The sequence below is a fragment of the Phaenicophaeus curvirostris genome, chromosome 26 (genome assembly GCF_032191515.1).
Source record: "Phaenicophaeus curvirostris isolate KB17595 chromosome 26, BPBGC_Pcur_1.0, whole genome shotgun sequence".
NCBI classification, from domain to species: Eukaryota; Metazoa; Chordata; class Aves; order Cuculiformes; family Cuculidae; genus Phaenicophaeus; species Phaenicophaeus curvirostris.
Genome location: NC_091417.1, coordinates 5,908,801 through 5,935,608, shown reverse-complemented (window position 1 = coordinate 5,935,608; position 26,808 = coordinate 5,908,801). Strand labels below are relative to the sequence as shown.

The following is a 26,808-nucleotide window of genomic DNA, read 5'->3' as shown; positions in this document are numbered from 1 at the left end:
CCTCAAGCTCCGCCAGGGGAGGGTCAGGCTGGACATTAGGAAAAAATTTTTCACAGAAAGGGTCATTGGTCCCTGGTAGAGGCTGCCCAGGGAGGGGGTTGAGTCCCCTTCCCTGGAGGGGTTTAAGGGACGGGTGGATGAGGTGCTGAGGGACATGGTTTAGTGATTGATGGGAATGGTTGGACTTGATGATCCGGTGGGTCTTTTCCAACCTGGTGATTCTATGATTCTATGATTTTCCCTCCTGCTCTTACTGCAGGGCTCTGGGTCCTGGTGAGAAGGTAGGGCCCCGGTCTCAGGTGGGGTGTTGTGCTACCCTGCCCTTTGAGCACACAGATTGTCCTGCGTCACCTGGCTCCGTGCTTCCCTGCGGATCCCCGGGTGCAGCCCCACACCTCTCAGGGCCTGCCCACACGGATGCTCTTACAGAGTTTGAGGTGAGACGCTGTCCTGCTGCTTCCCTGTGCTGTTCACAAGCTGGCGAGCGTGTCCTGAAACACGCTGGATCTGTGGGATTCGCTGGCAGGCAGGGGCAGTGCCCCAGCCCCACTGTCCATCACACTCTCCCCCTCTAGAGTGGTCTTGGTCACCCAATCCCTGCCCTTTGTCATCGTTCCCACTGGATTTTTTCAGTCTTTACCCTTTCGTTGCCTGTATTTGTCGAAAGAACTGCTGAGAGCAGAGGTGCCGTAGTGAACAGCACAATAGTGAACAGCTGGACTCAATCTCACGTGTCTTTTCCAACCAAACAATCCTCTCATTCTGTATTGTTAATATTTTAATTGTGTTTTGTGTCTGTAGCGCCAGTGGAGCTGCACAGGGCCTGTCGGGGTGACCGTGCGGCAGCAGCCGTGCTGTCCCAGGTCATTCTGCGCTGCGAACGGGACGGATCGTAGCTCGCAGCATCCAGCGTGTCAGGTCCCTGTAACCTGTCCCCCCTCCATAACCTGTGTTCTTACAGGGAAATGGCTTTGCTGCTGTTGTCCTAGGCTCCTCTCACCAGGGAATGGTGCTGGGCGCAGACCGAGGCACGGGGAATTCCACTTAAACATCAGAAAAGCTTTTTTAACTGTGAGTGTGACCTGATGTAGGAACAGGTTGCCCAGAGAGGCTGGAGATTCTCCATCCTCAGAGGTATTTGAAGCCAGGCTGGTCTGCTCCAGATGCCCTTGTGTGCAGAGGTGGAGCGCGTGGTTTGAATATTGTGCCTTTCTTAGGATAGTGCTGGTGGGTACGAGAGAACCCAGAGGTTAAGCACCTTCAGAGCATCAACAAGCGGCTGCGGTAAGCGGCTGGTTCTGTTGCTTACAAAGAAGCTGTTGCAGCCTTGGACTTGCTGAGCATTTGGTGTTTGAAACACTTTGACCAGCGGTAACTCTGTGTGCCTGAACCTGAATCTAGGAGCCCTGAGGTGAGGAGCACGTGGTGTCCTATCAGATGGATGTCTGGTGTGGGAGCAGCTCCCGGAAGGAACTTCTGGGTGTTTGGGAGATGAGTGTTGTGTGTGTATGATCATCTCATGGAAAGCCTGTGGGATCCACTTGGTGTGGAAGAAAGGGAATTGGCAGCTCACGTCAGGAATGTTTTGTGGGCCTGAATCCACAATGAAAACACACTCACCCAGGCTGGTGGTCATTCCTGTTGGTAGCAACGGTCTTTGTTACAGATAACCCTCACGATCTTTGTATTTAAAGGTACAAATACAAGCCCTCTGCCCTGCTGTCTGCAGGCTGGGCTGCAGTCCAGGAGCTCAGGCTCTGGTTAAACTCTTGCCCTGGATCGCACAAAGATCAGCGCTGCATGTTTTCTCTATTGTGGCTTGAGCTTCAGCTTTTACCTTTACCTCCCCTGTAATTCCTTGTTTTCAGCTCGATTACGCAGGGAAAGAGTGTTGCTGTACGTTACATTTCACGTCACCAGGGCACTCGCATCACCTGGGGCCGGTGTCTCCTCCGGCGTCTGCTCCGCGCTACCTCGCGTCTGCAGGGCAGATCTGATGAGCTTTGCGGGGAGTCTGACAGGTCCTGAGTTGCTCCAGAAATGCCCAGCTGGGGAGCTCGCTGTCCCAGTCTCCGTGCGAGCACACAGGGGCTGGGATGCTTGGGATAGAAGCTGGAGAGGGGCAGATTTGGACTAGGCATTAGGAAGAATTTCTTCACCGTGAGTGAAGTTTTGATAGTGTTTTGATAGTGTTTGATAGGAATGGTTGGACTCGATGATCTGGTGGGTCTTTTCCAACGTGGTGATTCTATGATTCCATGAGAGTGGGGAGACACTGGAACATGTTGCCAAGGGAAATTGTGGCTGCCCCATCCCTGGAGATGTTCAAGGCCAGGTTGGATGAGCCTTGGGTATCCTGATCTAGTGGGATGTCCCAGCCCATGGCAGGGGGGTTGGAACTAGATGATCTTTGAGGTCCCTTCCAACCCAAACTATTCTATGATTCCATGATTCTGTGATTCCATGATTCCGTGATTCTGTGATTCTGTGATTCTATGATTCTGTGATTCTATGCTGAGTGCCAAGTGTGTGCGGAGGGACTCAGGCTGACACAGACCCCAGAACAGGTCTCTCAAAACTCTGTGGGATGACAGAGACCCTGCAGCCCAGTCTCCGTTCTTGACGCAGCCGTTGTCACCGCGGGCTCATCGCATCCTTGTGCTGCGGCACAGGACCCGCGGGCTGCCCCCTCCAAAGTCGGGGGGTCTGCAAACGCTGCTTCCCAGAGGAACGCGGCTGCCGGAGGTGAAGCGAACGCCGGGTTTGGCCAGCGCGAAACGCGTCGCAATTTCATGTGAATCGTGTCACTGCGGGGGAGTGTTGCTAAAATTGTCACTTGGCTTCCATGTTTGTGTCACCTCGAGGGCACACCGAGCCTGCTGGAGGTTCGTCTCTCTCCGCAGATCCCGGTTTATCTTTAGGCTGGGGATGTGGATGTTGATTTTCAAGGAGATCCATATTTGACATCCGTATTTTTTTGACAGCACAAGAATCTTAGTGTATCTCTACCTCTTACCCATATTTTCGTGTTCTATTTATATCCTGCGTAGGATCTGCGGCCTCATAATTCACCGAGGGGTTTTTTTACAGTGGGAGGGACTGGTCTAGGGATCAGCAGAACCTCGTTAGCATCCTTAGGATTGGAAGGCACTGCTCAGAAATTATTTCCAAATTAACATTGATGCTGGGGCTTTTTCCAAACCACCCTCTGCTTTTTGCCATGGGAGACTTGCCAGATGAGCGAGTCGCTACTTGGAAAAGCACCGTGTGTTGTCCAAAAACTACCAGCTGTTTCATTCCCAAATACTCTATAAGATAGATTAAGAAATAGATTTCAGTGCAGTTGTTTTCTTATTCTTTTCCAGCTGTAGAGGGCTGGAAACCCCTCTGAAAAACAGAAATAAATTTGGTGGTGCTTGAACCCACTTCTTTCAGGAATGGTGGAAAGGTGGTAGCACTGAATTCTCTTATCCCAGAGACGTCATAGAATCATGGGATGTTTTGGGTTGGAAGGGACCTCAAAGCCCATCCAGTGCCACCCCTGCCAAGGTCAGGGACACCTCCCACTGGATCAGGGGCTCCCAGCCCCATCCAACCTGGCCTTGAACCCCTCCAGGCATGGGGCAGCCACCCCTGCTCTGGGCAACCTGGGCCAGGACCTCTCCACCCTCACAGGAAAACATTTCTTCCTAAAATCTCATCTCAATCTCTCCTTTTTCAGCGGAAAACCATTCTCCCTTATCCTGTTCCTGCACTCCCTGATCCAGAGCCCCTCCCCAGCTTTCCTGGAGCCCCTTCCTGTACTGGAAGCTGCTCTAAGGTCTCCCTGGAGCCTTCTCTTCTCCAGGCTGAACAAGACCAGCTCTCTCAGCCTCTCTCAGAAGCAGAGCTGTCTCACCTCTCAGATCATGTTTGTAGCCCTGCTCTGGACCCTCTCTGACAGGTCCGTGTCTGCCTTGTGCTGGGGACCCCAGATCGGGCACAGGGCTCCAGGTGGGATCTCACCAGAGCAGAGCAGGAGCATCCCCTCCCTCAACCCACTGGCCATCCCAGGACTGAAATAATTTCTTCCCCCTCGCTATTACTGCGTCTGAGATCCACGCCCTGAGGGAGCCTCCACCAGGACCAGGTTAATTCCTTAATGCTACTGAAAGATAGGATGGTCCCACATGGCTCTGGCCACAACCTTCTCCTTCCTCAACAACAAAGTCTTATTAATTTGTCAGGTCAAAAAGAGCCCCCGTGCTTCCCCTAAACTAATGCAGCTTCTTACATCCCAATGTAAATGAGATTTGAATGAATAATGCTAATTATCCATTCATCCTAATTCAAATCCTATTTTAATTAGCCTGTGGGCCCAATTTCACTTTCATGCAGCATGAAACCTCTTCTGATTATCAACAGAATTGCCATGCATTTATTCGTGAATTATTTTTTTTCTGCTCAGCACATGTCTTTTTTAAACTACTTAAAACCAAACCAAACCAAATATATAATTAATAAATTAATCAAATTTCATTAGCATGACAGCAGAGGACATGTTTTAAGGGGGAAAAAGTCTTCCTGTTAATATATTCCCCTAAATAACTGCTTTTTGGCTATAGAATTTTTCTCCTCAAACCTCGTCTGAGGAGGTGCGGGTGAGCTGGGGAGATTCAGAGAGAGCCGAGAGCTTCAGCTCTCTGTTTCCCCTTGGGAGCTGGGTCTCAGGGCTGGAAGGCGTGTTCCTATGCAGCACTTTGCCTCTGTTGCTGGGAAAACTCAGTTGGGAGCCAAAGCCCATGGGGTTGTAGCCAGGGGAGGGTGTTTGGAACTGTCAGGGGACAGTGTTGGCCAGCCAGGTGGAGAGGGCAGGGCAGGTTGGGGTGAAAGGGGCCTCGAAAGGTCACCCAGTCAACCCTCCTGCCATGGGCAGGGACACCTCCCACTGGATCTGGTTGCTCCAAGCCCCATCCAACCTGGCCTTGAACCCCTCCAGGGATGGGGCAGCCACCACTGCTCTGGGCAACCTGGGCCAGGGCCTCCCAACCCTTACGATGAAAAAATTCTTCCTCCTGTCCTGTCTAAACCTGCCCTCTGTCTGTTTAAAACCATCGCCCCTTGTACTGTCCCTACAGGCCCTGGTAAAAAGTCCCCTTTTTTCTTCTGAGACCCTTTTATAGACCAAGAAGCTGCAATCAGCTCTCCCTGGAGCCTCCTCCTCTCCAGGCTGGACAACCCCACCTCTCACAGCCTCTCTCCACAACAGAGCTGCTCCAGTCCTCAGATCATTTTGATTTCCTCCTCTGGACCGACTCCAGCAGGTCCATATCTGTCTTGTGTTGGGGACCCCAGAGCACCCCCTCACTTGCCCTGCTGGCCACGCTGTTTTGATGCAGCCCGGGGTGTGGTTGGCTTTCTGGGCTACAGGGGCACATTGCTGGCTCATGTCTGATTCTTCAGCCTCCAGTATCTCCAAGTCCTTCTCTGCAGGGCTGCTCTCCACCCATCCATCCATCCATCCATGCATCCATCCATCCATCCATCCATCCATCCATCCATCCATCCATCCATCCATCCATCCATCCCCAATTCTCTGCTGATGTTCATAGAATCACAGAATCATAGAATCATAGAATAGTTTGGGTTGGAAGGGACCTTAAAGATCATCCAGTTCCAAGCCCTGCTATGGGCAGGGACACCTCCCACTGGATCAGGCTGCCCATATCTCCATCCAACCCCAACACCTCCAGGGATGGAGCAGCCACCACTTCCCTGGGCAACCTATTCCCAGTGCCTCACCAGCCTCATCGTGAAGAAATTCCTCCTTCTGTCTAGTCTGAATCTGCCTCTCTCCAGTTTATACCCATTTCCCCTGTCCCGTCACTTCATGCCTTTGTAAACAGTCCCTCCTCAGCTCTCTTTTAACCCCTTCAAGCACTGGAAGGTCGCTATAAAGTCCTCTCAGAGCCTTCTTAAAACTTGGTTGCCACGTTCTGCACCATCTGATGGGTGCCGTGCATCCCAGGGGCGTGGAGCCACTGCTGGGAGGGTTTCACCACAGGAAGAGTGGATCCAGCTCCCTCCGTCCTTCCTGTCCTCTGACTGTCCCTGCCACTTTACCCAGCTCAGCCAAAGGCAGAAATTTAAGATTGCCACAGTGGCTTGTTCCTTGGAGGTGCATTTCTTCCCTCGCTGGCTGGCAGGAGCCCATCACAGTAATTCTCCTTTATTCTTTCTGGATGTCAGCGTCTGCAAAGTTTTAATTTGCAGGAGCCAGCTTGCTGTCAGAGCAAAGCATCCTGTCGTGTGCATCGCGGATCCTGCCCGCTCTAAGGAGCCTCCTCGCTGGAAGTGCTAGAAGAGCTGATGACAAATACAAGGAATGAAAGTCTCTTGCAAAGGCACATTCTGGCATGACTTAAATTAGCTGAAATTGCTGACATTTCGCCTTTTTCAGACGTGCGTCGGTGTCCATAGACTCTTATTTCAAACAACGGAAAATGATTGAGTTAAATGTTGCCAGAACAACAAATCTGGGAGATGCTCAGTGTACGTTAGGAGGAGGTTATGGAGCTGTGTCGGAAAGGCAGAACCAGGCAGTCTCCAGCCTTGGTCCTTCCCGGGAAGTAGCAGGATTCCCCTGTTCCTAATGCTGTCATTCTGCCTGGAATTTTTGGTTTCACGTTGTTTTTAATTTGGATGGGCTGAATGTTTCCAGCAAACGAAGAGTTTAATGACAGGCTGTTTCACTGAACAGGCAAAGGAGTTCTTGGTCTGCTGGTGAATTCTCCCGTATTTGTGTCAGGAGCTCTGCTCTGGACTAAAACTAAGTTTAGCATGAGAAAATGGTTTGGGTTGGAGGGCACCTCAAAGCCCATCCAGTCCCACCCCTGCCATGGCAGGGACACCTCCCACTGGATCAGGGCCTCCAAGCCCCATCCAACCTGGCCTTGAACCCCTCCAGGGATGGGGCAGCCACCACTGCTCTGGGCAACCTGGGCTTCCCCACCCTCACAGCAAAACATTTCTTCCTATGATCTTATCTCAATCTCCCCTCTTGCAGCTTCAAACCATTCCCCTCATCCTGTTCCTGCACTCCCTGATCCAGAGCCCCTCCCCAGCTTCCCTGGAGCTCCTCAGAGACAGTACCTGGTTCTAAGGTCTCCCTGCAGCCTTGTCTTCTCCAGGCTGAACAACCCCAACTCTCTCAGCCTGTCCTCGTACGGAAGGTGCTCCAAGCCTCTTGCTGAAGGAATCAGAGCTCCTCAGCAGCTTCAGATCTCCGCAGCCAGAACCCTCTATTGCTGGAACTCTTTGTCATTAAACCTATGGCAGATAACACTGATTTCCACTTCTGGAGGCTGTCGTTAACCTGCATGAAATGGTCTGTGCGGTCAGCATCTGTACGTAGGTTTGTCACACTCTTCACTTGTATCATCCTTGAAATCCAGGGCATGAATCCCCATCGTTCTCCTGAAGCCAGTTTGAAAGCAGCCCAGAGGGATGTGCCCTGCGGTGATGTTTCCTCTTGGAGCAGCAGCTGGGCTCTGAGCAAAGTCTGAGGAGCAAGGGGTGACCCACTGCCTCCCCCGCTCTGCTTCTGTAGCTGCTGAGGGGCGGTAGGAGCCGACCACAGGTACGTGGTCTGCAGAGAGAAAATGCTCCCCATGGAAGGGTTGTAAATACTTGGAAAGGATGTGTTTGAGGTCAAGGCAGCAGCTCGTCTGAAAGGTAGAGAGAGGTTCAGTGTCCCCACTCTTAATGAAACCAGCCCAAATTTTAGACTTCTCAGTTCTTAACCACTGATGAATAAACCTTGACAGCATCTGGGAATTTATAGGCTGGTTCCTCTCTTATTCCAGATTTACGCTGGCAACAGCATTTAATTAATTCAAAATCAACTTAGTGGTTTACTTTTAGAAAAGAGTCTGGCTCTCTTGTTTTCAGTGACTGAAAATTTAAGCTTAAACTCGTCTTCACTCTTGTCCCAGTACACGTCTGTGCTTTTCTGCCGAGGCTGGTGGAGCAGTTTGCTGTAACTGTGGGTGTTGTGGCTCTTCCCTCTGGAACCCCAGTTCCCGGTGTGGATATTGGCTATATTCCAGCATATCGGAGCCCCTGCAGGCGAGGCAGGGCCCCCAGACCTTCTCTGCCCCCCGTTTTGCCTCCTAACATGACCAAGCTGCTGGGAAATGCCAAACATCCAGGTGTGTGAAGTGCTGTCTTGTCCCACGAACACAGAGTTTGGGGTTGCAGAGCTGCGCTCGGGTGTCTTATTATTGTGTTTCAGCACAATAATATCAGGGTTGTGCAAAAAGAAGAGCTTTGATGGCAAACCTTGGGTTGATGATGTGCACAACTGACAGCTGCTAGGTTAAGCGATTCACTGGGAAGCCTTCCTTTCCTTCCATATTTCCCAGCTAAACAACTTGAACTCTCTAATCTCTCACTTTCAGGCATCTTCCCCGTTCCTCAGCTGGTCTCCAGACTAACAGATTCGCTCGCTGATGTCTAAGCAACTTGTGAAGGATGCAGACGCAGACCCTGGGTGCCGTCGGGCTAACGAGGAGGTAAGCGCACCCACCGCGCTCCCATAGGCACGTGGCATGGCCAGGATTGCCTCACTCACCTCTGCAGTACCATCAGCGTTCTCTGAGACCCTCGTCCTCCCTCCCTTCCCCACCAGCTGGTGTCCAGAGTCGCTGTTCTGTTCTTTAAGAGCCGACCGCTGGTCTCTGGCTTAGCCGCGCGGCTGCATTGAGCTTGGTTAAAGCTTTGCTTTTGTTTCAGTGGCTGCGGCCTCTCGAGCAGCCTGGGTGTTTCTGCCTCACTGCTAACACTCATCTTTCTCTGTCAGCCTGCAAACTTCTGTGCCATTTGCTGACTTTGTCCGCAGCCATTTTCTGCTCGAATCCAGGGAAAACACAGCTGGGTTGCCAGGCCTGGTCCTTGTCCTTGCTGTAATTACACACAATTGCTTCTGGTTCTGTTGTGGGAATCATTTGTCAAGGTCTGAGTTACTTTCCATCCACTTAATGTGGGCTTTTTTAATACTCTATTGCAGTATTTTTTCCTCACCCTGTCATGAAGTAATAAATCAGATTGTCCCACACAGCCCGTGGGCATTGTGTCCGTGCTGTTGCCTTTCCAATGAAGCACTGAATTTCACTGGAAAGGGGATAGAATCATAGAATCACAGAATAGTTTGGATTGGAAGGGACCTTAAAGATCATCTAGTTCCACTCCCCTGCCATGGGCAGGGACACCTCCCACTGGATAAGGTTACCCAGGGCTCATCCAACCTGGACTTGAACCCCTCCAGAGATGGGGCAGCCAGAACTTCCCTGGGAAACCTGTTCCAGGGCCTCCCCACCCTCATTGTGAAGAAATTCTTCCTAATGTCTAGTCTAAATCTGCCTCTCTCCAGTTTTTACTCATTGCCTCTAGCCCCATCACTTCAGGTCTTTGTAAACAGTCCCTCCCCAGCTTTCTTGTAGCCCCTTCAGGTACTGGAAGGTCTCTCTAAGGTCTCCTTGGAGCCTTTCCTTCTCCAGGCTGAACAAGCCCAACTCTCTCAGCCCTCATCTGGGAGGTGCTCCAGCCCTCTGATCATCTTTGTAGCCTCCTCTGGACCCGTTCCAACAGCTCCATCTCCTTCTTATGTTGAGGATTCTGGAACTGGACACAACACTCCAGATGAGTTCTCACCAGAGAGGAATAGAGGGGCAGAATCACCTTTCTTGACCTGCTGACCATGCTTATAACATTTCTATCCTGTAATTCCATATTGATTGCGTCCCCACAAATCTCATGTTGCCTGTGAACCACTGTCACTGTGTGGAAGAAGCTGAATAGTCACAACTACTGGTTTTCCTCCACTCTCCTGGATTCGCTCCAGGTTTGGCATAAATCACTTCTAAGATCCGAGAGCCAGAGATTTGTCCAATTCTGGGTTTAGGCTTGTTGTTCTGATGTAAAAATCTTCATCAATAATGTTTGACAAACCAATGTTTGACATCATCGGGGGACTGAAAGCTATCTCCTCCCCTGTGCATTAACGGCATCAGCAGTTCCTCCTGTGCTCAGTGTTTCATCAGTTCCTGGAGTTCCACAAGGGTCTGTAATATCACGAAGTTTCATTCACACTTCACAGCTTCGCCAGCCCTGAGCCCCTACTGATTTCTCCTGTTGCATCTCTACTAAAACTTTAGGCAGATAACCTTTTTTAACTCAATTTTCCTCTACGCTCCCAAAACTCCCCTTAGAGCAGCTTCCAGGACTGAAAGGGACTCCAGGAAAGCTGGGAAGGAGCTCCAGATCAGGGAGTGCAGGGATGGGATGAGGGGAACAGTTCTGAGCTGAAAGAGGGGAGGTTAAGATGAGATCTTAGGAAGAAATTCTTCATGATGAGTGTGTGGAGGCTGTGGCCCAGGTTGCCCAGAGCAGTGGTGGCTGCCCCATCCCTGGAGGGGTTCAAGGCCAGGTTGGAGCCCCTGATCCAGTGGGAGGTGTCCCTGCCCATGGCAGGGAGTGGAACTGACTTTGAGGTCCCTTCCAACCCAAACCATTCTATGATTCTAGGAAAACCTTTATGAAATATACACTGAAGCCTTTTCTGGCCCCCAAAGATGATTTTTAGCCTCCCTAAGGGGCTGAACCCAAATCCATAGAGCAGTTTGAGCATCAGATTAGAAGCCAGATGGTCCTTGGGTCAGACCCTGTGTCTAGCCTTGAAACCTGCCCAGGTCCCTCAGGTTGGTCCTGTCTTTAAATCAAGGATAGCAGCAGTTGTCCACTTCCCTGGTTTGACCTGGTGGTTCATGTCTGTCTCAGGAGAGCTGGCGTTACCCATGGAGAGGACAGTTTCTCTCTGTGGGCTGTGGTTGAGGCCGAGATCGCTCACTCAGGCTTTGACAGGGCTTGGTCACCTCCATGCAGTTAAAATAAATCCTGCTGTCAGTGGTGGGACACAGCCAAGAGGACCCATAACATTCCACAGGAGCTTGGCTGTCGATCCACTGGGTTGCTGGTTTCAGCCTGAAGTATAAATATTTTTATTAACATTTGAAATACAGAGCAGCTGGATTTCAGGGGAATCACAGAATCACAGAATAACCAGGTTGGAAGAGACCCACCGGATCACCGAGTCCAACCGTTCCTACCAAACACTAAACCATATCCCTCAGCACCTCGTCCACCCGTGCCTTAAACACCTCCAGGGAAGGTGACTCAACCACCTCCCTGGGCAGCCTGTTCCAGTGCCCAATGACCCTTTCTGTAAAGAATTTTTTCCTAACGTCTAGCCTAAACCTCCCCTGTTGGAGCTTGAGGCCATTCCCTCTTGTCCTGTCCCCTGTCACTTGGGAGAAGAGGCCAGCACCCTCCTCTCTACAACATCCTTTCAGGTAGTTGTAGAGAGCAATGAGGTCACCCCTCAGCCTCCTCTTCTCCAGGCTAAACAACCCCAGCTCTCTCAGCCGCTCCTCATAAGGCCTGTTCTCCAGCCCTTTCACCAGCTTTGTTGCTCTTCTCTGTACTCTCTCCAGAGCCTCAACATCCTTCTTGTGGTGAGGGGCCCAGAACTGAACACAGGATTCGAGGAGCGGTCTCACCAGTGCCGAGTACAGAGGGAGGATAACCTCCCTGGACCTGCTGGTCACGCCGTTTCTGATCCAAGCCAAGATGCCATTGGCCTTCTTGGCCACCTGGGCACACTGCTGGCTCATATTCAGTCGGCTGTCAACCAACACCCCCAGGTCCCTCTCCTCCAGGCAGCTTTCTAGACAGACTTCTCCCAGTCTGTAGCACTGCATAGGGTTGTTGTGCCCCAAGTGAAGGACCCGGCATTTGGCCTTGTTAAACCTCATGCCATTGGACTCTGCCCAGCGGTCCAGCCTGTTCAGATCCCTTTGCAGAGCCTCCCGACCCTCCAGCAGATCGACACTTCCACCCAGCTTAGTGTCGTCCGCAAACTTGCTAAGGGTGCATTCGATGCCTTCATCCAGGTCATTGATGAAGACATTGAACAGGGCTGGACCCAGCACTGAGCCCTGGGGAACCCCACTTGTCACTGGCCTCCAGCTGGATTTCACACCATTTACCACCACTCTCTCGGCCCGGCCATCCAACCAGTTTTCCACCCAGGAGAGTGTGCGCCTGTCCAGCCCAGAGGCTGACAGTTTCTCAAGCAGAACGCTGTGAGAAACTGTGTCAAAGGCTTTGCTGAAGTCCAGGAAGACCACATCCACAGCCTTTCCCTCATCCAGTAGCCGGGTCACTTTGTCATAGAAGGCGATCAGGTTAGTCTGGCAAGACCTGCCTTTTGTGAACCCATGTTGACTGGGCCTGATCACCTGGTTCTCTTGCATGTGCTTCATGATAGCACTCAAGATCACCTGCTCCATGACTTTCCCTGGCACTGAGGTCAGACTGACAGGCCTGTAGTTTCCTGGGTCCTCCCTGCGGCCCTTTTTGTAGATGGGCACAACATCAGCCAGCCTCCAGTCCAGTGGGACTTCCCCAGTCTTCCAGGACTGTTGGAAGATGATGGAAAGGGGTTTGGCCAGCACATCCGCCAGCTCCTTCAGTACCCTAGGGTGAATCCCGTCCGGCTCCATAGACTTATGACTGTCCAGTCGGGCTAGCAAGGCTCTGACCACCTCCTCTTGGATCATGGGAGCCTCATTATGCTCCTCTAGCTCCTGGGTTTGTACACAGACGGAAAGACCCTCCTTACAACTAAAGACTGAGGCAAAGAAGGCATTAAGTACCTCAGCCTTTTCCTCATCCCCTGTTACTGTTGTCCCTTCTGTGTCCAATAGGGACTGTATGGTCTCCCTAGTCCGCCTTTTATTATTTATATATTTGTAGAAAGATTTTTTGTTATCTTTCACAGACTTGGCCAATCCAATTTCTAGCTGAGCCTTAGCCCTTCTGATTTTTTCCCTACACAATCTCACTTCCCTCCTGTAGTCCACCCGATGGACTACAGGAATGGAGCTGGGGAAGGGGCTGGAGCCCAGGGGTTCTGGGAGTGGCTGAGGGACCTGGGGGTGTTTGGTCTGGAGAAAAGGAGGCTGAGGGGAGACCTCATTGCTCTTTGCATCTCCTGGAAAGGAGGTTGTGGTGAGGTGGGTGCTGGTCTGTGCTCCCAAGTAACAAGTGATGGGATGAGAGGAAATCGCCTCAAGTTGTGCCAGAGGAGGTTTAGATTTGGTATTAGGAAAAATTTCTTTACTGACAGAGTGGTGAAGCCCTGGCAGAGGCTGCCCAGGGCAGGGGGGTAGTTTCCATCTCTGGAGGGGTTCAAACACCGAGTGGCCGTGGCACTTGGGGACAGGGTTTAGCAGGCACGGTGGTGTTGGGCTGATGGTTGGACTGGATGAGCTGAGAGAAGTTTTCTAGCCTTCATGATTCTATGATTCTCTTCTGTTCTGGGTAGCTTTGGGAGCAAGTTCTGTTGGTGACGTGGCAGCTAACTGCAGCTTTTTTTTATAGTGGACTTCTCAAGGGCCTGCGGAGGAGACGTGGGATATTCAAGCAAGTTGTGGCAGCTGGAGTTTCCCGATAGCAGGTGATGCTGCAGCAGTGGTTGTGTGTCGGCTGGGAAATCCTGGAGTTCTCTGACTCTCTTGGTTGTGTGTTTGCCCCGTTTAAGCTCGAGCTGATAAACTCATCAATATTGGGGGGTTGTTTGTTTTTTAGATAAAATTATTTGCCCACCATGAGTTGGAGTTTCCTGACCCGTCTGTTAGAGGAGATCCACAACCACTCAACCTTTGTTGGCAAAATCTGGCTGTCCGTGTTGATAGTGTTTCGGATCGTCCTGACGGCCGTGGGAGGAGAATCCATTTACTATGATGAACAGAGCAAGTTTGTTTGCAACACGGAGCAGCCCGGCTGCGAGAATGTTTGTTACGATGCTTTCGCTCCTCTCTCGCATGTGAGGTTTTGGGTCTTTCAGATCATTCTTGTCGCCACTCCGTCTGTGATGTATTTAGGCTACGCAATCCATAAGATCGCCCGGATGGTGGAACACAGCGAAGCCGACAGGAGAATCCGAAGCAAAAGCTTTTCCATGCGCTGGAAACAACACCGTGGCTTGGAGGAGACTGAGGAGGACCACGAGGAAGACCCGATGATGTACCCAGAAATAGAGTTGGAAAGCGAACGGGAGAATAAGGAGCAGCCGGCCCCGGCCAAAGCTAAGCACGATGGCAGGCGGCGAATCCGTGAGGATGGGCTGATGAAGATTTACGTGCTGCAGCTCCTGGCGAGGACTACGTTTGAAATCGGCTTTCTGGTAGGTCAGTATTTTCTGTACGGCTTTGCGGTCAGCCCCGTTTTCGTGTGCAGCAGGAAGCCGTGCCCGCACAAGATAGATTGTTTCATCTCACGGCCAACCGAAAAGACCATTTTCCTGCTGATAATGTACGGGGTGAGCTGCATGTGTTTGCTGTTGAATGTCTGGGAGATGCTTCATTTGGGATTTGGCACAATTCGGGACACGTTGAACAACAAGAGAAAAGAGCTGGAAGACTCCGGTACCTATAACTACCCTTTCACTTGGAACACGCCATCTGCTCCTCCTGGCTATAACATCGCGGTCAAGCCAGAGCAAATGCAATATACGGAACTCTCCAACGCCAAAATGGCCTACAGACAGAACAAAGCCAACATCGCTCAGGAACAGCAGTACGGAAGCAACGAAGAGAACATTCCAGCCGACCTGGAAAATCTGCAGAGGGAAATTAAAGTGGCTCAGGAGCGCCTGGACCTCGCGATCCAGGCTTACAACAACCAAAACAATCCCAGCAGTTCCAGAGAGAAGAAACCCAAAGCAGGCTCAAACAAAAGCAGTGCCAGTAGCAAGTCAGGCGACGGGAAGAACTCCGTCTGGATTTAACGTTGGCTGAATTTATAGAGTGTGGTCGTTCTCCTAGTTTATCATAACCAGCAACCCCTTGAATAACGGCTTCCATTAAGTAAATATTTGACTCTGCTTATATTCAGGGATACCGTTGGCTAGTGATTCAACCTCTGGGCAAGGGTTTGTACACGTATTCTAGGGTTAGAGGACTTTATTCTTCTGTCTTCCAAGTCAGGAGACAAATAGGTCTATTTAAATCATTCTCATTGAACGGTTTATGCTGTATGTACAGTATTGTAGTACATTTATTATGCACAATTTTTTGTATTTGTACACTGGATCTCTGACGTTTCACTTTTTATATTAATGAGGGGAAAGTGGGGTGGGGGGTGCTGTTAGCGTTTTGCTAGTTTTATTACTGTGCTCCACAGTTTCGTCGTCGTTCTTCCTTGTTTTAAATGTAAAAGTTCCTATGCTGCGTTTCAGAAGTGCCTTGAACTTGCAGACAGCCCGGAGGAGTCTCCAATGTCTGAGCAGCCCCTGGGTGCCGGTCCCTGAGCGATGGAGCAGTGGGAGAGTTGGAAAACATCCGTTAATGGTGTTCCTCACTCCATCTTTTACAGAGATGATGTGTTTGTTGTGACATGAGTTGTCCTCCCGTAGCTCCTGTGTACGGCAGAAAAATACAACAGGTTTTTCCACCCTATGGAAAATCACCGATGGGAAAACTGTGTGTGCACGAGTGCCAGCAGGAACGTAGCGAGGGCTCAGACCTCCCTGCGCGCTTCATGCAACAGGAGGGACGAGAGACTTCGAACTCTTGTAAGACATCCAAAACAAAGTAAATAGGAATTGCTGGCTTCAGTAATTCCACATATTTGTGTGATTTCTGCGGAAGGAGATGGGTTTTGAGGTCTGTCGTTGCATAACCCCCTGCTCCCCGAGGGCATGAGGTTGTTGTGGTACCTTTTGGAGAGGATTTCTGTCTTTTCCGAGGTAATTGGGTTAGATGGAGCTGTGGTGGGCTTGTTTCTCCGTGCATTAAACAGCAGGAAGAACCTTCCTCCCCCCAGCCCGGCCACACGAGCTGTCTGTGAGAGTTACAGAACCCATTTGGAATATCAGTGACATTGCCTTATTCCAGATCCCTCTTCTTTCCATTATGTCCGAGGAATTTAGTTCAGACAGAGCAATATGAAAGATTTAGCTTTCTGCTTGAGAGACCAGTCAGATTTGGCATTCCGTGGCTTTGGCATTACACTTGAATTTCTAATTAGCGACAGGAGAACGCGGTATTCACTGCCTTTGGCAGTGTCTCCTTGGCAAGGGTGCGCGGTCGTGTTTGAGAGATGCTGATAAATGTGTATGTTTCTTGCTACTATTTATAATGTATTCAGGACCTTGCTCTGCTCTCTGGTTTTTTTGTTAGGTTTTCATGTGTTTGCATATGTTTTGGAGCCTGGTTGAAGTGAGGCTGCTCTGTTTGGCTACCTCAGCCCTGTGCCCTCAGTTTAGTTTGGGCAGGGACAGGTGGGAGCAGCGCGGCTCCGGGAGGACACGGGGAGAGCCGTACCCCGCTCCCGGCCCGCAGAACGGCTCAGCACAGGCTTTGCGTTAAGTTCAAACTAAGGGTGTAGGAGCACACTCTCACTGTTGTCCTCTACCCACGTGCTTGCTGAAAATCGGTGTTTTGCTGAGTTGTTTGGGGACTTTTTTCACCCTGGGTGGTCCAAGCGTAGATCCCGGCTCTCTCTCGACTCCGCTGTAGGGGTGTAAACGTGCCCGGAGCCAAGCAACTCTCCTTCACTCCACTGCAGCTCAGGAAGCAAACTGGCTGCCTGGCCAGTTCAGAAGTGACTCCCAGCCACTGCTCCAGGAAGGAGCAACCTCTGAGTTGTGTGCAGGAGGGTTTCAGGGTGATGTCTTCAAGTGACACCACAAGTGTGGAGCGAGGTTAAAAGCTTGAGGTGGGACTGGCTGCCTAGGGTGAGAGGGGTTCATTAGAGAAGTCCTCTCTTTAAACAGGAGTTGGAGAAGCCCACTGCCTGGTGAAGGGCAGATGGCTTTGCCAGCAGAAAGCTGAGAGTGGGGTGAAGAAGCTGGGTGGAAAACGTCTGAAAGTACTCAGGAAAGACATTTGGAGCCTGGAGATAAATGGGAGGCATGGTTGCTATCCACACGTCGTCCCCCTGTGCTTCCTGAGTTGTGCTTTGCAGCTTCCCAAGAGGGTTCCGTGGCTCCAGACCCTTCCTGGTGGTTTTGGAACAGCCTCTCATCAGCTGAGTGGCAAGGAGTGAAAATCCTTTTCCCTTTCTGCTCTCCATGCGATCTGCAGCGACTCCTTACTAATGGTCTACGACTGCTCCTTTGCCTGATATTTATATTATCCCATTCCCAATTAATGATCTGATCCATTACCCACGTGCCGCCCCATCTCAGGTCAGTCCTCTGGGCTTCTATCCCACCCGCAAACGCTCCTGTTAGTGAGCAGAGTGTGTAGAATATTCCAATCCCAGCGCTGGATTCATTCCAAAAATGCAAAGTAATGGAGCTGTTTCTGTTACTGTTTGTATATTTTAATTTCAATTGTGTATAAAGTGCACATTTTCTTTGGAACCGAGTGTTTATCATCAGTCGGGGGGTTCTAGTCCAGCTCTTGTGGTCACAGCTCTGACCGTGCCCAGGTTCAAAGCACCGGGCTTGGTTTTTCTTCCTGAAGAAACGATCCGTGCTCTTCCTTTGGCTTTAATGTTGGCCGTTCCAAAATACACATCCCAAAGATGCTCTTGGATGGAAAATGCCAAGTGTAACTTGGGTTTGTCATGTCATTCTCTGGGTTTGGATGCAGTTTGGAAAAAAAACCATTAAATCCAGTGGATTCCTCCAGTCTGAGTGTGACGGCTGCTTTTTTTCCGGCAATAGAATATGTGAAGGGAGGGGAGGGATTTTTTCATGATTTGTTTTAGAGCCGCAACTTGGAATTTTTATACGTTTGACCTTGTTTATCGGAATAAGGAGTAGGTTAGAACCCAACCGTGCTCTCCACACGGGAGCTGCTCTTCAGCAACAACAACTGCATTGTGGAAAGTCAATTCCGCAAACTTTCGAAGTCAGACGTTGGAAAGGGAGCCGCTTACAGACCATGGAAGTCTGGGGTCATGCATATGGATGAGCATGTGGGTCCTGTCCAGTGAACTGTGCAGCATTCGCTGGCCTAATTGAGCTGCCGTTTGTGAAGGAACATACGGAGCCGGCTGCCCAGCTCCTGTTGGCAACGGTGGCTGAATGCGCGTCTGTCTGGCTGTCACAAAGACGGGTTTGTCAGCGTCCCGTGCGTCCCCTTCGCTGCCCTCGGAATGGCAAGTGGTGTCTGAGCAAGCGGCAAGCGATGCCGTGCGGCTGCGGGAAAGCTGGAATTGAGATGGATTTGGTGCTGTGGGCTCGGAATAAAAAGCTGCTTGTTTGGAGCTAAAGGGAAAAGCGACCGTATAGAAAGGGACAGTTGTGTCCAGAGTCTCAGCAGGGGCAGAACTCGGTGGGGAGCGAGGTGGGGTGCGGTTGTAATAATCTGTGGTTCTTCACTGTCAGGTTCCTGAGTGCCCCACGGTCTCTGCAGACTGGGAAACACTCACAAAGTGGGGAGCAGCCCGGCTGCCGGCCCCGGCTCCGTGCCCAGGCAGGGCAGCGCTGGCACGAGCCACGCAGCACGGGTTCAAGTGCCAGGATAAATTAGGAATCACAGAATCATTTGGTTGGAAAAGATCTTTGAGATCATCAAACCCAACTGTACCTGACACTACTAAACCATCCCTGAGCACCTTATCTACCCATCTCTTAAACCTGTCCAGGGATGGAGACTTCACCACCTCCCTGGGCAGCCTCTACCAGGGCCTGAGAACCCTTTCAGTGAAGAAATTTTCCCTGATGTCCAGTCTGAACCTGCCCTGGGGCAGCTCGAGGCCAGTCCCTCTCATCCTATCAGTTGTCACCTGGGAGAAGAGCCCAGCACCCACCTCACCTCAACTTCCTTTCAGGCTGTTGTAGACAGCAATGAGGTCTTCCCTCATCCTCCTTTTCTCCAGGCTGAACAGCCCCAGATCCCTCAGCTGCTCCCAGAACCCCTGGGCTCCAGTCCCTTCCCCAGCTCCGGTCCCTTCCCCAGCTCCGTTCCCTTCTCTGGACGCGCTCCAGCCCCTCAATGTTCTTGTGCTGAGGGGCCCAAAACTGAACCCAGGATTCAAGGTTTGGCCTCAGCAGTACCGAGCACAGGGGGATGATCCCTGCTCTAGTCAAGAAGGAGCCTGGGCTCGCGCTGCCTGGCCTTGGCTGCTCCAGGACACTTGACGTCTCCGCTGTCTTTAAGGATGCGATGACCCATGTGAGTCAAAGCAGCAGCTCTGCCTGTGCCGAGTGCTCTAAAGTGCAGAAGCCTTCATGTAACCATGGATTTGCAGCAAGGAATTCTGAAATGCTTCAGGCGTTTAACCCTCGCTGCGAGGGGGCGGCTGCGGCACCCTTCGCGTGCATTGTTGGAGCTTGGGAAGCTCTGGCATCGCCACCCACGCTGGCTGCGTCTGCTCTGGTGCTCAGGAACAGGCTGGGAGGAGAAGACCCTGAGGCCAAAGACAGGTCTGAGCTCCATCACAGCGGGCTGGGTTCAGTGGCTCCGTGCAGACGCGCGGGGCTGTTGGAGATGCCCCTGGGTGTCTGGCGTGGCCTCCAGCTGCCGCTCCGCGAGACCGTGTCTCCCAAGGGTCCTGTATCCCATCTGCCAGCCCCGTGTTGGCACCGCGGGGGCTTGAGGAGCTCTCTGACAGCACCGTGTGCCTGGATGTGATCCCAACTGATCTGTCGTGGCCCTGGGCAGCCCAGCTGACAGCTCCACCTTGTTCTTCTCTGCATAAAGTGAGGATAATGCAGTTTTCCTTGTATTAGCTGTTGCAAGCATGAATTAGATCCTCTCTGCGGAGCGGTTTCCTCTTGGAAGAACAGGGTAGGGTTTAGTGTTGTTGGAGTTAAGTGCTCCAGCCTGTAGCTTAGCTATAATCTTGTAGAAATTACGCCTACACCGTTTTTCTTGTAGCTTGATTTGTTAATAATTCAGGAATGCTTGATACTTGTGAGGTTACCACCGAAAGGAGCCATTCTTCGAGGTGCACAGGTTGCTCTCAGGGCGTTGATGGCTGTGAGTTGGCCAGGTTGGGCTTTGCACCTTGCAGTTTCCATCAAACTATCCCGGTGAGGCCGATCTGTTTGCTGGAGTCGAGGGTGGGTTTGCTGTTCATGCTCTGAGTAGCCATAACCCACTTTTTCACAGAGAAAGGTGCTCCAGGGCTTTCTCCGGGCTCTCCAATCCCTTTCTGTATAAGAGGAGACTCAAATATCAATTCATTATCGCTTGGGAAATGACATTTTGGTTTCTGCTGTGTGTAAATTCCATGTTGATAGCTGGGGAGAAATGCCTTAGGAGGGGGATTTAACGGTGTCTGATCCATGCTGGTAGGTGCTCAGTGCAGATGTTGCTGTCCTCCTCCCCTGTATTTTTTATTGAGCAGGACGTTCCGGTTCCTCTGGCACAGGACGTGTTCCCGTGTGTCCCCGAGCCTGAGGCTTCCCTGGGAGCAGATCAGCCCCTACCGCTGCATCCCAGGATTTTCACACCTTGTTTGGGTCTGGGACTGTGCTGGGGCTTCTGCTGCCTCGTTGTGTGGATTTCCTCACTGCAGAAACAGATTCCAGCTGAGAGCAGGAACTGTGCTCAGAGCCGTGCTCCTCAGAGAGCACGTGCCAAGTGCTGGAGCAGCACACCCTGCGTCACGCCTGGAGAAGGGGAGGCTGAGGGGAGACCTCATTGCTCTCTCCAACTGCCTGAAAGGAGGTTGTGGAGAGGAGGGAGCTGGGCTCTTCTCCCACCTGATGGGACAGGACAAGGGGCAATGGCCTCAAGCTGTGCCAGGGGAGGTTCAGACTAGATATCAGAAAGAAATTTTTCACAGAAAGGGTCATTGGGTACTGGAACAAGCTCCCCAAGGAGGTGGTTGAATCACCATCCCTGGAGGTGTTTAAAAGGCAGGTTGACGAGGTGCTCGGGGACTGGGTTTTGGGCAGACAGAAATGGTTGGACTCAATGATCCAAGAGGTCTTTTCCAACCTAGTGATTCTATGATTCTATGATTTTAAGAGAGCTATCCTTTCCCCTCTGATTATTCCTTATCCCTAGCAGACGGATATTCCCCTTCAGGAATGTTTGCCATGCTTTTCATATCGTTTTCCATAAACTTGAAATCACCTGAAAATCCTCTGTTGGAAAACTTTTTTAAAGCCATTTCCACATGGAAGTGAGGCTCAGACTGCACCACTGTCGGCACGTGTCAGCGTGTATCCGTGGATTTGCCTTGGGCCATTGTTCCCCCTGACATTTTGCAGAGAGGAAGATGAGGAGGTTGCACCCATGGTACCTGACTTTAAATGTGATGGCTCCAGGCTCTGAAACAAAATTCCCCTCTTGCCATCACATTTAAAGTCAGGTACCATGGGTGCAACCTCAAATATTGCTGACAGCAGGATCTCATCTGTTCTCCTGGGGCTGAAATTACGACGGTGAGCGATTCTTTGCTGTGTGTGTTCTTGTCCCATGTACAAAAAAATATGACTTAATGCATCGTAGAGTTCCTTTGCCTGTTGGCATGAGAGCAGAGTAGGGAGAGGACTCTACCCCTCTGCTCCGCTCTGGTGAGACCCCAACTGGAGCCTGTGACCACTTCTGGAGTCCTCATCATGGGAGGGACATAGAGCTGTTGGAGCGAGTCCAGAGGAGGCCACAGAGACGATCCGAGGGCTGGAGTACCTCCTATATGAAGACAGGCTGAGATAGATGGCGTTGTTCAGACTGGAGAAGACAAGGCTCTGGGGAGACCTTAGAGCACCTTCCAGAACTGAAAGGGGCTCCAGGAAAGCTGGAGAGGGGCTCTGGATCAGGGAGAGCAGGGATGGGACAAGGGGTAAGTGTTTTTAGCTGAAAGATTGAGATGAGATCTCATGAAGAAACGTTTTGCTGTGAGGGTGAGGAGGCCCTGGTCCTGGTTGCCCAGAGCCGTGGTGGCTGCCCCATCCCTGGAGGGCTTCAAGGCCAGGTTGCATGGGGCTTGGAGCAACCAGATCCAGTGGGAGGTGTCCCTGCCCATGGCAGGGGTGGGACTGGATGGGCTTTGAGGTCCCTTCCAGCCCAAACCATGCCATGATTCTACAATTAACCAGAATTTAACTGGAGACCTGTGTACATCCCACCAGTGGGCACTGGGGGAAAATGTCCTGCAAGTAGGGGGTCACAAAGAGAAGTTTGGGAGTTGCCTGTGGATTTCACACCCCAAAACACTGTCCTGACTGCTCAGGTCGGCTTCATCTAGAGCCTGCCCAGAGGAGAACAAGGAGCACCAGGTCAGCAGTCAACGTTCCTGGAGCTTGCTCAGCAGTGCCTGGCTTTTCATTAACTGGATCCAGCGCTAATTGAAGACTGGTAGTGTGTTGATGGGTATGTCTGATGTTTTATGAACTCCACAGGCTCCATGGGTGTCCAGCCCTTCAGAAGGAGCTGGTTTCTGCTGAGCTGGGAATCCCCCGCAGCCCTGGAAGAGCCTTTCTCAGCCATTGGAAGCGTCCGTTGGAAAAAGGGGCTGATCAGTCAGCCGGATTCAGTAATAAACTCATTAACGTTTCAAAAGGTCTCCAAGGGAGCTGTAGAAAACTCTAATTCCATCCACTCTGCACTGAATTCCTGCAGGCTTGTAGCTGGAACGCGGTCAGTGTGCGAGATTAGCACTGGAGTTCCCTGGAAGGCTCATTTCCATCCTTTTCATAAGAAATCATAGAATCATAGAATAGTTTGGATTGGAAGGGGCCTTAAAGATCATCCAGTCCCACCGCCTGCCACAGGCTGAGACACCTCCCTCTGGATCAGGCTGCCCAAGGCCCATCCAACCTGGCCTGGAACCCCTCCAGGGATGGAGCAGCCACAGCTCCTCTGGACAACCTGGGTCAGGGCCTCCCCACTCCCACAGTGAAGAAATTCCTCCTTATGTCTAGTCTAAATCTGCCCCTCTTCAGTTTATACCCATTGCCCCTTGTCCTATCACTCCAGGCCTTTGTAACCAGTCCCTCCCCAGCTTTCTTGTAGCCCCTTCAGGTACTGGAAGGTCACTATAAGGTCTCCTCAGAGCCTTCTTCTCTCCAGGCTGAACAACCCCAACTCTCTCAGCCTGTCCTCATATGGGAGGTGCTCCAGCCTTCGGATCATCCTTGTAGCCTCCTCTGGATCCGTTCCAACAGCTCCATCTCCTTCTTACGCTGAGGACTCCAGAACTGGACTCAACACTCCAGATGAGGTCTCAAAAGAGCGGAGCAGAGGGGCAGAATCCCCTCCCTCGACCTGCTGGCCAGTCGAGATCTATCCTCAGGCCAACATGCACCCATGTAAATTGTCGTGAAATGGGGTGGAAAGCGCGACCTGGAAATTTGCAGTGAGAATCTCAGAAAGTTAGGGGTAGGTTGATCCAGTAGATTTTGTCATGAGATACATGATCCAGAGAGGAAAAGTGCTGGATGTGACTGGTCTGAGCACCTGTCCCCATCTCGTTACAATTCTTCAGCCCTCCTGCAACTGCTCCCTGACTTCAAGTAAGTTAGTGGGAAGCACAATTACAGGTGGATCCCAAAAAACGGGTTGGGAGCAGCTCTGAGGAGAAGGGTTTGCGATGCTGGGGGATGAGGAGCTCAACATGATCCAGCAATGGGTCCTCTCAGCTCAGAAAGCCTAATGTATCCTGGGCTGCATCCACAGCGGTGGGACCAGCAGGGGAGGGAGGGGATTCTGCCCCCCTGATCTGTTCTACTGAGACCCCACTTGGAGCCCTGCGTCCACTTCTGGAATTCTTAGCACAGGAAGGACGTGGAGCTGCTGGAGTGAATCCAGAGGAGATGACGGAGATGATCCAAGGGCTGGAATGTCTCCTGTACATGGATGGGCTGAGAAAGCTGGGGTTGTTCAGCCTGGAGATGACAAGGCTGCGGGGAGAACTTAGAGCAGCTTGCAGTACTGAAAGGGGCTCCAGGAAAGTTGGGGAGAGGCTCTAGATCAGGGAGTGCAGGGAGAGGTTGAGGGGAGCGGTTTTGAGCTACAAGAGGAGAGATTGAGATGAGATCTTAAGAAGGAATTTTTAGCTGTGAGGATGGGGAGCTCCTGGCCCAGGCTGCCCAGAGCAGTGGTGGCTGCCCCATCCCTGGAGGGGTTCAAGGCCAGGTTGGATGGGGCTTGGAGCAATCAGATCCAGTGGGAGGCATCCCTGGCCATGGCAGGGGTGGGACTGGATGGGCTTTGAGGTCCCACCCAACCCAACTCATTCTATGATTCTATGATATCAGCTTCGGATCCCAGCTGTCCTGCCAGGATCGTGGCATGCCAGGTCAGAGCCTTTATGTAACCAACTCCTACCCTCATTACTGTTGCTTTTCTGGGATCTCCTTTGTTACCAAGGATCTTCCCATTCCTTGCTGGGCAAATAAGAAATGGAAAAAATCCCAGCATCACAAAGGATCATAGTGTACATCTCTGTTCAAACTGCAGCCAGGTCCTTATGTAACCCTGCTGCTCCAGCCATCAGGAAAAGGCAATGGATCACAAGAAACCATATTTCCGAGCCACAAAAGGGAACAAATCACAGGAAACCCCATTTCAGGGCCACGCACGGTGCCAGAATTTTGCTTCACAGCCCCACGTTGTGCTCTGAGCTCATCCCCTGCTACAAGGATCCAGCAAGGAACCCCCTCCCTCCCGCAGAACACAAGGAGGGACATTGGGGGACAGCGTGTTCTGCCTGATATGGTGACAAAGGGAACATCAGGACAACCTGGATTTTCTTGTTTTCTTGGGGCAGCCACCACTTCTCTGGGCAACCTGAGCCAGGGCTTCCCCACCCTCATCGTGAAGAATTTCTTCCTAATGTCTAATCTAAATCTTTCCCTTCCTATTGAAAGCCATTAATCAATTCCTTGTTTGTAGTTAGGAATATAAATTCTTCAGAAGGAAGGAGAGCTCAGGAAAATAGGAAACACAGTCTGTTCCTTGTCAGATAGCAGCTTAAATCAACAATCTCCTGGAGAAGAGAAGACCCTGAGGAGATCTTAGAGTGACCTTCTAGTACTTGAAGGGGCTACAAGAAAGCTGGGGAGGGATGTTTTACAGAGGCTTGTAGTGATGGGACTAGGGGCAATGGGTATAAACTGGAGACGGGCAGATTTAGGGTAGACATAAGGAGGAATTTCTTCAGCCTGAGGGTGGGGAGGCCCTGGAAAAGGTTGCTCCATCCCTGGAGGTGTTCAAGGTGAGGTTGGATGGGGCTTGGAGCAACCAGATCCGGAGGGAGGTGTTGGAACTGGGTGATCTGTATCTTCCCTTCCAACTCAAACTCTTCTTTGATTCTATGATCTTGCTGTAAGCTCAAGGGTTTCCCAGCTTTGGCATCGCGGGCAGGGTGAGGAGCCGCGGGTGCTTGTAGCCGTGCCCTGAGCAGGGGCAGGAGCAGCCGGCGCTGGCAGAGGCGCGAGCTCAGCAGTTGCCGTCGCTCTCCGCTCCGGCTGCGCTGCCAAGGTGAAACGGCCCCACTGGGGATTCTACATTAAGTCCCGCTGACCGGGGTTTGAACTGCTGAGCTGTACGACCGCCTGCACCCATCTTGCACGCGTGACCCCCAGAAGCAATCGGCTGTGGGTTTGGAGGCGCGTCGGGCTCTGCCTCGGCTGCTCGCGGGTTAAAGCTCACCGGGCAGAAATGGGAACTGGAGCGTTCGCCACTGCTCATAAAACACAGCGGCAAGGCTGGTCCTCGCCTGGCACCGCGTAGGCTCTGGGCTGGAATAGCCCTACGAGGCAGAGCAGCCAGCGTCCTGGCCGGCAGCGCATCCCTCCTTAAAGGGCGATCGGAAATATTTTTGCACACTCCAGTCATCACAGACTCAAGGAATTGGGTTTCCCCCATTTCCCCTGGGATATTCGCACCCTCCTCCCAGAGCTGGCGGCTGCACAGATGGAGTTAAAGTGCAACAAAGCCTTCGGTCATGTTTTCGGGCCACTGGCTGTCTTCTGGGCTAGCAAAACCTTTCCCTCCCGCTGTCGGCTGGGGCTGCCACACACACACGAGGGAGCAATGCCTGCTGCAGCCACGCTCACACACAAAGCTGCTCCATCAGAAACTGTGTGACCAGCAGGGCCAGGGAGGTTATTCTCCCTCTGGACTCGGCACTGGGGAGACCGCTCCTCGAACCCTGTGTTCAGTTCTGGGCCCCTCACCACAAAAAGGATGTTGAGGCTCTGGAGCAAGTCCAGAGAAGAGCAACAAAGCTGGTGAGGGGGCTGGAGAACAAGAGGAACGGCTGAGAGAGCTGGGGGTGTTTAGCCTGGAGAAGAGGAGGCTGAGGGGAGACCTCATTGCTCTCTCCAACTCCCTGAAAGGAGTTTGTGGAGAGGAGGGAGCTGGGCTCTTCTCCCAAGTGACAGGGGACAGGACAAGAGGGAATGGCCTCAAGCTCCACCAGGGGAGGTTTAGGCTTGATATCAGGAAAAAATTTTTCACAGAAAGGGTCACTGGGCACTGGCAGAGGCTGCCCAGGGAGGGGTTTGAGTCCCCTTCCCTGGAGGGGTTTAAGGGACAGGTGGACAAGGTGCTGAGGGACATGGGTTAGTGTTTGATGGGAATGGTTGGACTCGATGTTCCGATGGGTCTTTTCCAACCTGGTGATTCTATGATCACCCAGCACACGCATCCAGCAGCAGCCCCGGCTCTGGGTGGTTTGTCTTCTTCCCACCTGGGCTTTGGCTGCTGCTGGCATGCCCTGGGGCTGCTCTCACCTCTTGCTGCAATTGCTGAGTGTCCTAGGGTTCAGCTCCTCTTTCCTTTTCCCCTTCTC

The 26,808-nt window shown here is 51.8% G+C and overlaps 1 protein-coding gene across 3 annotated transcripts in view; it reads left to right on the top strand.

Moving 5' to 3' along the window:
- Positions 1–15,184, top strand: part of GJC1 (gap junction protein gamma 1) — a 29,758-nt gene extending 14,574 nt beyond the window's left edge. For 2 of the 3 annotated variants that reach the window (XM_069877142.1, XM_069877141.1), the window contains exons 2-4: positions 8,439–8,552; positions 13,480–13,555; positions 13,687–15,184. In XM_069877142.1, the coding sequence (XP_069733243.1) occupies positions 13,706–14,887 (1,182 nt within the window). In that variant the 5' untranslated portion in view covers positions 8,439–8,552; positions 13,480–13,555; positions 13,687–13,705 and the 3' untranslated portion in view covers positions 14,888–15,184. Of the gene's footprint in view, positions 1–8,438; positions 8,553–13,479; positions 13,574–13,686 lie in introns of all 3 variants that reach the window. The other variant, XM_069877143.1, reaches the window with a different exon arrangement.
- Positions 15,185–26,808: the final 11,624 nt, after the last annotated feature.